The sequence below is a fragment of the Cucurbita maxima genome, unplaced genomic scaffold (assembly GCF_002738345.1).
Source record: "Cucurbita maxima cultivar Rimu unplaced genomic scaffold, Cmax_1.0 Cma_Scf00005, whole genome shotgun sequence".
NCBI classification, from domain to species: domain Eukaryota; kingdom Viridiplantae; phylum Streptophyta; class Magnoliopsida; order Cucurbitales; family Cucurbitaceae; genus Cucurbita; species Cucurbita maxima.
This window is the reverse complement of record NW_019272021.1, coordinates 3,804,388-3,814,783: the sequence shown is the minus strand read 5'-3', so window position 1 is coordinate 3,814,783 and position 10,396 is coordinate 3,804,388. Positions and strand designations below refer to the sequence as shown.

Genomic DNA, 10,396 nt, shown 5'->3' with positions numbered 1-10,396 from the left:
TCCCCCCCCCCCCCCCCTTGTTTTAACATTCTTCTTGTCTGTTCTTTTGTATTTTATTTTTTTCTTTCTTTGTTCCTTTTTTTCTTCTTTCTTCTTTCCATATTCTTGTTCCTAATTTTCTTCATTTTTTGTCATTTTTTTTAAACTTTAACGAAAATGATTTATTAATGCTAACATAATATGAATACTTCGTATATGTTTAGTGGCTACTTTTGATAGTGACTATACTGTATACAACTAAAGTTTAAATAATTTTATTAAATGTATTTTATGATAATTATTAAGATTGATTGCTAAATAAACTCAGAAACCTAAAATTGAGGCATATTATTCATAAACAATTTCTTGAACTTCATTGAAATATACTGCGGGAGATCCTTTTTCTTGTTTTTTACAGTCACTACGAAGTGATGACCCAACTTTTGAACGTAACCTCACTTGGAAAAGAAAAATGCTAATGGTCTAAAGAAACCTTAAATAACCTATGCTCTGTTTTTCTTGCAGTTTCATTCAACTTGACTTGGGCCACCTTCAAGTAACAAATGAATTTAGCTGGCATGGATGTCCAGAAACAGATGCTTCTGCTGTTCATATTGACGTTCTGCATGCTGAGGTAGAGTTTTTTTTTATGGATTTCTTGTAGTTCCCCTAGATATATGTGGAAATCATTTTTCCTTTATGCGCAATTGCAGATTCTGGGGGTCAACATGTCGATAGGGATTAATGGTCGTTTAGGCAAACCAATGATTCAGGAAGGCCAAGGACTAGATGTTTATGTCCGACGAAGCCTAAGGGATGTTTTCAGAAAAGTTCCAACATTTTCACTTGAAGTAGTGGTAATATATTTTTATTAAAGCTTTTTAATATGTCATGGTCTAATCTGTTTTTTGCACTTAAATTGTGGTTACTTATTGATTTATATAATGCTATTTTTTTAATATATTTTTAATACATCCACCTGTGAACTTGAAAATTAGCTCAAAAAGTTAACTATTAATATTAATCGGGGAGGAAAGGCTAGAAGAAACAAGATCTCTTACTTGGTTACCACGTTATGTTACTATTGTACTTAATATTTTCAAAATTTAAGTTTTATAAGTTTGGGTATATATATTCTTTTTAACATACCCTCAAGTATGATGTCTCTTTCATAATGATTTATTGCAAGTTGATCTTGGTAGATAGTAGACCATCAGTATATAAATAAATTGATTCTCATGGTTTCTTTTTTGGTAGGTGGGGTTGTTGCACGGCATGATGTCTGACAAAGAATACAAAGTTATCGTTGACTGTTTATATATGAACTTGTATGAACCACCAATACTTCCTCCAGACTTCCGAGGGAAAAAATCTGAGTCAACGGATACGATGCGTCTGCTGGTTGACATGGTCAACACAAACAGTCAAATCTTACTGTCTCGCTCAGTTACAATAGTGACAGTAACTGTCAATAAAGCCCTGTTAGAGTTGTGTAGTGGCACTCAGGAAGAGTCACCGTTAGCTCTTATAGCAGTAAGTATATTCGTTGAGTAGTATTGATGATTACTTTTCTAGTAATGAATGTCTATATGTATGCATATTGTATGATAAATGTCTTTATGTTATATAATGCATTTTCATTAACTACGTTGTCATGTCTGACCCAGTGTTTTCTTTACTTTTCTTTCTTTGATTTTTGCAGCTAGAAGGTCTTTGGGTGTCATATCGTATGACATCATTCTTAGAAACAGACCTCTATTTAACCATCCCCAAGTTTTCTATTCTTGACATTCGCCCTGTTACAAAACCTGAAATGCGGCTTATGCTTGGTTCATCAACTGACACTTCAAAACAAGCTTCTTTGGAGAATTTTCCATTCCTGAAGAAAGACAGCAGCTTTGGGAAGGCATATTCTGAAGGTAACCTCAATTTGGATGTCCCTGTTGCTACAATGTTTGTGCTGGACTATCGTTGGCGAAAGGAATCTCAATCATTTGTTCTACGGGTTCAGCAACCTCGAGTCCTTGTTGTACCAGATTTTCTCCTTGCTGTGGTAGAATTTTTTGTTCCTGCGTTGAGAGCTATAACTGGAAGAGAAGAATCAATGGACTCCAAGAATGATCCCATTTGTAGAAGCGACAGCATAGTACTGACTGGTTCAATCCACAGACAAAGTGAGGATGTGATTCTGCTGTCCCCGAGTAGACAGCTGATAGCAGATACTTTAGGTGTTGATGATTATACATATGATGGTTGTGGAAATGTTATTCGTCTAATGGAAGAAACAGATGCTATTGGACCACATTCGGGGAGAACTCAACCAATTGTTGTTATTGGCTGTGCTAAAAGGCTTCGTTTTATTAACGTGAAAATTGAGGTACTAATACATCCCAATTATCTACAACTTTTTATTTCTTATTTTAACAAAGATTTCAACTTTTTTTTTTTGTTTATTGATATAGTGAGAAGATACAACAAATGTTTAAGTGAAACAATATCTTCAAAGGGAGTGAAAGAAAGCAAAGTTAGGTAAAGGGAAAGAAAAAAATAGACATTGCCTTTCAGCCTCCCCAACACATAATAAACACGCAGAAGGCTGGTAAACTGATGAAAAACGCTACCTTTGAACAGTCTCCTATGTTTAAACCAGAATAGAGCAAAATCCAATTAAGCACATTGACACTTCACATCCTATGAGCCAAAAATACGTCTCTTTGAATTGGAGAAGAAACTGATAAATGCTTGGTCATTGAACTAACTGAGAAACTACCCAATGGATGAATTCTCCATCATTTAGCATCATCACTGTTCATCAATTGAACCGAGCCAACCTGTTGGACAAAAGCCTAAAATCTTCAAATGCATCCACCTCCAATTTTCTTCTAGTCCCAATTTTCTAAGACCAACAAGAGGCATCCTAATAATTGAAAAGAAAACTAATAGGTTGTAAAACCATCTGATAAGGATGTGGATAAGTCTTAGAGGAACTTCCCCTGCCCATGTGTTGTGCGAACAAGAGATTTATTTGTCATACGAAGGTGAAATTGATTAGATCTTCCACAGTTTCAAATATCAGTCATGCTAACCGAAAGTCTAGTCAAACAACCATTTTTCTTACAAATTGTATGCCTCCTAGAGGCTCAAGGCCATAAATAGTTGTCACCACTTGCTACTAGAGAGCAGAAAATTCATGGTGAAAATTCTAACCCCTTTTGTGAAATGAGCCTGACTTCTCAATTTTAGGGCTCCAATGTCGAAGCCACCTTCCGTAAGTGATTTAGAAGCTACATTCGATCTTGACCATGTGCTTAAGTTTTCTGGATTCACTACCTTCCCAAAAGAAATTTGCGTACTCCTTTTGTCTATATTCATTGGATGGCATAAGAAATATCTACATGAAGTTGTTCAGAATATGTGAATATTGGTTGTGGTTGTAATTATTAAGAAAATTTCCAGCATACTTTACTTTTTTCTTGTAAAAAATGAAAAAAGAACTATAAAATATAAATATTTACATTGGTAACCTTGAACTTTCATATTTTATGTTAAAAGAAGAGAGAAGTTTTTCGTTGGAATATTGAAAAGAGGACTAATGCTCACAAGTACAAATCTGACATGGGAAAGCAAATATATTCAAAGGAGTAAGCTGAAAAAAGATTAGAAAGATAACACCATTTAGAAGCTTTATGAATCTGCCAACTTGAATTAATCAAACCATGATTTATAAACATTCCCGAAGATACATTGATTGCCCTCCAACCAAATTTCTGAAATTAAAGCATTCACTGAGCTAGACCACAATAATTGAGCTTTTAGAGGCAAGGAAGGCCCAATGAGAAGCTGATGAGTTTTGGACTGAGTTATTGTAGAAAACCCATTTCTAGTTAAAAATTTGAAACAATGAATGCTAGAAATTTTATATAAAAATTTTGAACTTTTATGTTTTTTCATGTGGTTTCCTTTCAACACGTACAATCCTATAAAATAATAATAAGGGAAAGTTCTTTATTAGAAATAGAAAAAAGAAAATAAAACAAAACAAGAAGAAAGGCTGTTCTGAAGCTTTGTCTTCAATCATCTGCTAAAGTGCTACCTTTTATTTTTTTTAGTTGAGTATGGAAAGATACTAGAAAATTTACAAAGGAGTCCTATTACTAGCTCATCAAAACATCCCACAAACTCGAATAAGGAGTAAAACCCCCAAACATGTTTGTTAACCAGCGTGATAATGTTATTGAATGATATTATAAATGAACAAACGTAGGGGTTATGCCTAATTCATTAATTGCAGTTCTCGACTGTTATTTACTTGTTAGTTATCTTCTAATTCTTCTGTTGTTTCTTGTTTAAAAAGAAAAAAGAAGAAATTAACTTCTAATTTTTGCTTTAATTGTGCAATTGTTTATGTTTTTATTATGTATAACATCTTTTTGTAGTTCTTATTTTTCCTCTCCACTAATAAGTTTTTCATTACTAGAATGGTTCTCTCTTGAGAAAGTATACGTACCTGGGCAATGATAGCAGCTACTCTGTGTCTGAAGAGGATGATGTAGATATTATCTTTCTGGATACTCTTTCATCTGATGAAGAGAATGAGAATATTGCCTCCATGCATGAAAACTCAGACGTTTCAAATATGTCATCTTCGGAAAGTGATCAAAGTACACTTCGTAGTTTCACTTTTGAAACTCAGGTGTGTTAATGTTTAGAGTTCATTTTAATGTTTTGATTTGATGCGATGTCATTCATCTACAATGAAGATTTTACATACATGGAAGCTGTCCAAATACGTCCTTAAATTTTGAGTACTCGAGTGTATTGCTTTCTTTCTTCCTACTTTTCAGTTTTTGAAACCTTTTGCCACATGCCCAATAAATAGTCAACTGAGCACCTGGTACACGAGTTGATGTAAGAAAATAAATGGAAGGAGTTGAACTCTTTATTTTTCGTCTTTTTTTTTTTTGGGGGGGGGGGGGNGGGGGGGGGGGGGGGGGGGGGGGGGGGGGGGGGGGGGGGGGGGGGGGGGGGGGGGGGGGGGGGGGGGGGGGGGGGGGGGGGGGGGGGGGGGGGGTGGAGGGGGAGGGGAATTGAAGGGCTGCTACAGTCCATCTGGTATTAAAACAGTTATCCTTTTTAATATATTTGTAGTAAATCTAGCTGAATTGATTCAGCTGTAAATTAGGAATGCAATTAAGAATTCTGCTGAGATTGTTTCCTTGCGTATTTTGTAATTTTATTTCCCATATAAGTTTAGATTGATTGCTTAATTCTGGCACATATGATTAAGAATCTTCTTGTATAAATTTGAATCTTTCTGACCACTGAATGGATAAGAAAATCACTGTCACTCATCTCTCACGACAAAATTGTAGCTCTCACATCCTTTCTAGGAGACCCTAGCTGTCGCTGAACCTCACAGATCTCGATCATTACCTTTGCATATTGTCACTATTGCCCGTCTCACACTCCTTTGCCATCTTCGGATTCAGTTGTGTTGCTTCCTTTGTTGCTTTTTTGTTAGTTTTGGAGAGCTTATTTTTCTCTGTTTGTTTGTTAGGTTGGCCATTTTATTTTCCGTTTTCACACCGTAGTTTGTATCCTGAACATTTTTATTCTTTTCTCTATCAAAGAAAAGTTTGTTTTTTGTGAAAAAAAAGTAGCAATCTGTTCCAATGACAAAACCTGCAGGACATATAAGAATTTTGATTTCTTGTGAGTTTTCAATTTCTATATGGTCTAGGTAAAGGAATTCTCTTTAATAATGAATGGCATATCTAATCATGCAGTTACGGATTGCAACTTTGCTCCATGGGGGTTTACCTTTCATCAAAAGTTTCCTTCTAATATTTTTTCTCGCTTATATATTTATGTGGATTACTTATTCATCAGGTGGTTTCTCCAGAATTCACGTTCTATGATGGCACTAAATCTTCTTTAGATGACCTATCATATGGTGAGAAGCTTCTTCGAGCCAAATTGGATATGAGTTTCATGTAAGAGCACCAAATTTCTTCTTTATGTACATTTATTTTCATTTACCATTCTACTTCTTTATGGCTCTTGAGATGATTTTGCATGTATGCTATATTCTTGACAAACGTATGTCCATCAGAATAGCTCTAGAGGTTCTGAATGAAAAAAGTCCTAGACTTTGGTTAGATGATACCAATAAGGTAAACTTAGAAAACAAACTTAGGAAGTGTTAAAATAATATATAGAGAAGTTTTCGGGATTAATAGGAGTACAAGGACAGAGTTTTCCTTCATAGACTGACATTAGGCTTTGGGGTTCAATTTTTAGTATTCTCATGAAGAATTGCTTATTTAAATTTTGTGCTAAGAGGAATGTGTATGTATTATCATTCATCACCGGCTGAAAGTGTATCTAGAGCAGTAGTTCAATTACGTGATTTCCTTTGTTTACTAGTAAGGCTCTTTAAGGGTTTCTTATGTATGTATGATTTTTTTGGAAGTTATAAAATTACTAATATTTCAGAATACAATAAAAACATCTCTTGTTTACCCTATTCTCATATCTTAATATGATATATAATATGAGCTAAAATTTATTGTGCCATATATTTTTTGAGCTAAAATTTTTTGAACAAGAAATTAAAAGGAACTAGCTCAAAATATACAATCTCCACAAGGGAGAAGGAAAAATACAAAGAACACCTCCCAAAATGAACATAACTCCTGAAAGTGAAATCCAACAAAAATCTTGATCAGGTACTATCTCCTTCTCAATCGGGGCTACATGCAAAAGTGTATAACGCATTTTAAATGCTCCTCAACCACAATCCTTTCCTTCAAAGCAACTTTAAATGCTTTTCATGAAAAGAACTTGTAATGATTTCCTCGTGGATAGGACCTTCAAGCAAAAAAACAGAACATCCAAAGATCCTTCAGAATTTGTCAAATTAAATTATTATGTGCTATTTAATTGAGTCTGAAGACAAGCATTTTAGGAATCAGAACATTATATTAAAACGTCAATCAATCCAAAATTTCTAGTTGATGGTTAAATAAATTTAATTATATCATTACTTCAACACTCCCCTCATTTGTGGGCTTAACATTTTGTGGAAGTGATAAAAATTAATATTAATTGGGAAGGAAATGACATTACAGAGTTTGAACATAGGACCTTCTACTTTGATGTCATGTGGGCGTTGATAACCTTTCATTTTTCAGCTTGATCAACGGTTCCAGTCGTTTTTTTGTGGCTGGTTTTACAAGCCGTATCCTCATTTTGCTCATGCAGCACCTGGTGACTAGTCTTACCTAGATTAGTTAATTATTTTAGTATTTATGTTCTATCCCTCTCCATCTCTGTATTTTCTCTTTCTTCAATTTTTTTTCTCTTTTTTGATTCATGGATGTTGATAACCTTATATTTTCAGCTTAATGAACAGTTCCAGTCATTTTTGGTGACTGATATAAGAAGCCGTATCTTCATCATATGTTCTCTTCCGGAGAAATTGAAGTATTTATTCTTGTATTATGAATAGGTATGCATCAAAAGAAAACGATACTTGGATTCGTGCCCTTGTGAAAGATTTCACCATTGAAGCTGGTTCTGGTCTAGTAATTCTTGATCCAGTTGATGTTTCTGGGGGATATACATCTGTCAAGGACAAAACTAATATGTCTCTTGTAACAACTGATATCTGCATTCATCTCTCATTGAGTGCCATTTCTCTCATACTTAATCTGCAAAGTCAAGCTGGTGAAGCAATGATGTTTGGAAATGCAGTGCCTCTGGTTGCCTGTATCAATTTTGATAAGCTCTGGGTGTCCCCAAGAGGTTATTAGTTCACTGGAATAATGAGATTTTTGCTCCCAATATAGTTGATTTGAAGTTAACTTTACTAACTTGTTACCATTTAGTATTGAAAGATGCTTGTTAACTGGTTCTTTGAACCGTGATGAGTTGGTTACATCTCTCATTCTTTCAACTGTTTGTACTTGCAGAAAATGGGTCCTCTTATAACCTTACTGTGTGGCGTCCTCGAGCTCCATCAAATTATGTTATATTAGGAGATTGTGTGACTTCACGGTAAGCTTTCTAACCTTCGTATGAGATTTTTTGCTCAGGTTTTGCTATTCGCTTGTGCCTGTATGTTTTCATTCTGATTATCTGAGAATTTTCATCCTTAAAATATTTGATGGGTGAGAATTTCAAAATTAAGTTTCTTTCCAATAGTTTGGGTGAAAATTCTCAACCCTCTCCAGCAGCCTCGGTCAAGTCTGTTCCCCGCCATCCAAGGGGTGAGAATTTTCATCATTTACCGAGGCTACTTCATTAGAAAATACTCAATGAATATGATATTTTCTTTCTGCCAACAATCTCAAGGAGTGTCACTACAGTTTGAATTGCAGAACTTCTTTCCTTTGGATGGTCAATGATAACTTCAGTCGGTATACAACTGCAAAAATTACTTTTAATTCTATGCATGCTTACAAATATCAGATATTTCTTTATCCAATGATCCAATGAGAAATTGCTTATCTAAGAACAACCTCTGTTTTACCTTATTTTTTAACGCATCATTTCTCAAATCTTTGCTATTAATTTTCGATGTCATTGCTAGAAAGCACTAGTTTTAATTATCATTTCAGTTAAATGATTCCTCAAAATGGTTACTCAACTATAGAGTAGAATTAACTTCTGTGCAATGGCATCTAAAAAGAAGAAAAATCCAAATTTTACAGCAACTTGGGTCATTTAGCTTGAATGAAATAGAGGATATTTGAGAACATGAAGATGTTGGAATCGTTTGACATGAAATTAAATATTTGACTTGTTGTGGTTGAAGAATGTTTGATCTTCAGAATTTGGCATCTTGTTTGCATACTTGTGCTTTTAGATAAAGGTCACTATCCTCATGTTGCCTTTTAATATTTTTCTCGATATTTATTTCCTCTTACATACAGATGGAAATTTCATTATTTATCGTAAGGGCTTTATATAAGCTCTAATAACATTTTTTCTTCAATATATGTTTTTTTATGGATCAGGCCAGTTCCTCCCTCACAGGCAGTAATGGCGGTTAGTAATACATATGGACGTGTGCGGAAACCTCTTGGTTTCCAACTGATAGGTGTGTTCTCCAGGATTCAAGGATTTGAATTTGACGAGAAATCTGATATTGATTGTTCCATTTGGATGCCTGTTCCACCTCTTGGATACACAGCAGTGGGTTGTGTTGCAAATGTTGGGAATCAGCCACCACCGACCTATGTAGTATATTGTATACGTTCTGACCTCGTCTCTTCAACTACTTATTCAGAATGTGTACTTAATTCTCCGTCAAATTCTTGGTATGCATCTGGATTTAGCATCTGGCGTATGGACAATGTTATTGGATCATTTATTGGCCATGCTTCAACTAATTGCCCAGAGAAAGACAATGCTTGTGATTTGAATCATCTTCTTAAGTGGAATTCAAATCCTGATTACACTTCCTTTAAGGAACCTTCTTCGAATACTACTTCTGGTGGTGACACTTCAAGTCATCACTCAAGCATGAAGAGTGCAACTTCATCAGGATGGGACATTTTAAGGTCTATTTCGAAAGCAACTAATTGTTACCTGTCGACTCCCAACTTTGAGAGAATATGGTGGGACAAGGGTAATGATGCCCGTTGTCCAGTTTCAATATGGAGACCTGTGGCACGCCCTGGTTATGCTATATTAGGAGACTTCATAACTGAAGGGTTAGATTTCTTAGTAAATTAATTAATTATTTTTTATTGAGATTAATACCATGTCTTGAATATTTCTCTTTGTTTCATTGGCATTAAGAAAATTTATGAGCTCTCGTAAATCTTTGTTATTGACTCATCCTTTCAGCTTAGAACCACCAGCTCTAGGGCTACTGTTCAAAGCTGACAATGCTGAAATTTCGGCAAAACCTCTCCAGTTCACTAAAGTTGCTCATATTTTTGGGAAAGGATTTGATGAAGCTTTCTTCTGGTACCCCATTGCTCCTCCTGGTTATGCTTCCTTGGGATGTGTTGTTTCAAGAACAGATGATGCTCCTCGTCTTGATTCTATTTGCTGTCCAAGGATGGATCTTGTCAGCCAGACCAATATTTTTGAGATGCCCATTTCAAGATCTTCAAGTTCAAGGGGATCTCAGTGCTGGAGCATTTGGAAAGTTTCAAATCAGGTTGGTATAGAACTTTGAACTATGGCTCTCATTCCAAACTGGTGGTTTCAAATTTTGTGAAGTTTAAAACTAATTTGTTAAATTAAAAATTTAGTCTCTACCCATTTAAGTTTATGTCTAATAGTTATCTGAACATTAAAAGTACCTATTGTCTCTAAACTTTCAATTAAGCAGCCATAGATGAATACTGAGGCTTTTTTTTTTTTTTTTTTTTTTTTTTTTTTTTTTTTTTTTTTTTTTTTT

At 34.9% G+C, this 10,396-nt stretch overlaps 1 protein-coding gene across 1 annotated transcript in view; it reads left to right on the top strand.

Annotated features, from left to right (window-relative positions):
• Positions 1 to 10,396, top strand: part of LOC111479314 — a 68,077-nt gene that overhangs the window by 34,061 nt on the left and 23,620 nt on the right. Inside the window, exons 31-40 of the mRNA XM_023123874.1 lie at positions 505 to 613; positions 693 to 836; positions 1,237 to 1,512; positions 1,682 to 2,356; positions 4,457 to 4,672; positions 5,869 to 5,972; positions 7,490 to 7,785; positions 7,953 to 8,037; positions 9,000 to 9,698; positions 9,835 to 10,153. Coding sequence (XP_022979642.1) covers positions 505 to 613; positions 693 to 836; positions 1,237 to 1,512; positions 1,682 to 2,356; positions 4,457 to 4,672; positions 5,869 to 5,972; positions 7,490 to 7,785; positions 7,953 to 8,037; positions 9,000 to 9,698; positions 9,835 to 10,153 — 2,923 coding nt within the window. The remainder of the gene's footprint in view (positions 1 to 504; positions 614 to 692; positions 837 to 1,236; positions 1,513 to 1,681; positions 2,357 to 4,456; positions 4,673 to 5,868; positions 5,973 to 7,489; positions 7,786 to 7,952; positions 8,038 to 8,999; positions 9,699 to 9,834; positions 10,154 to 10,396) is intronic.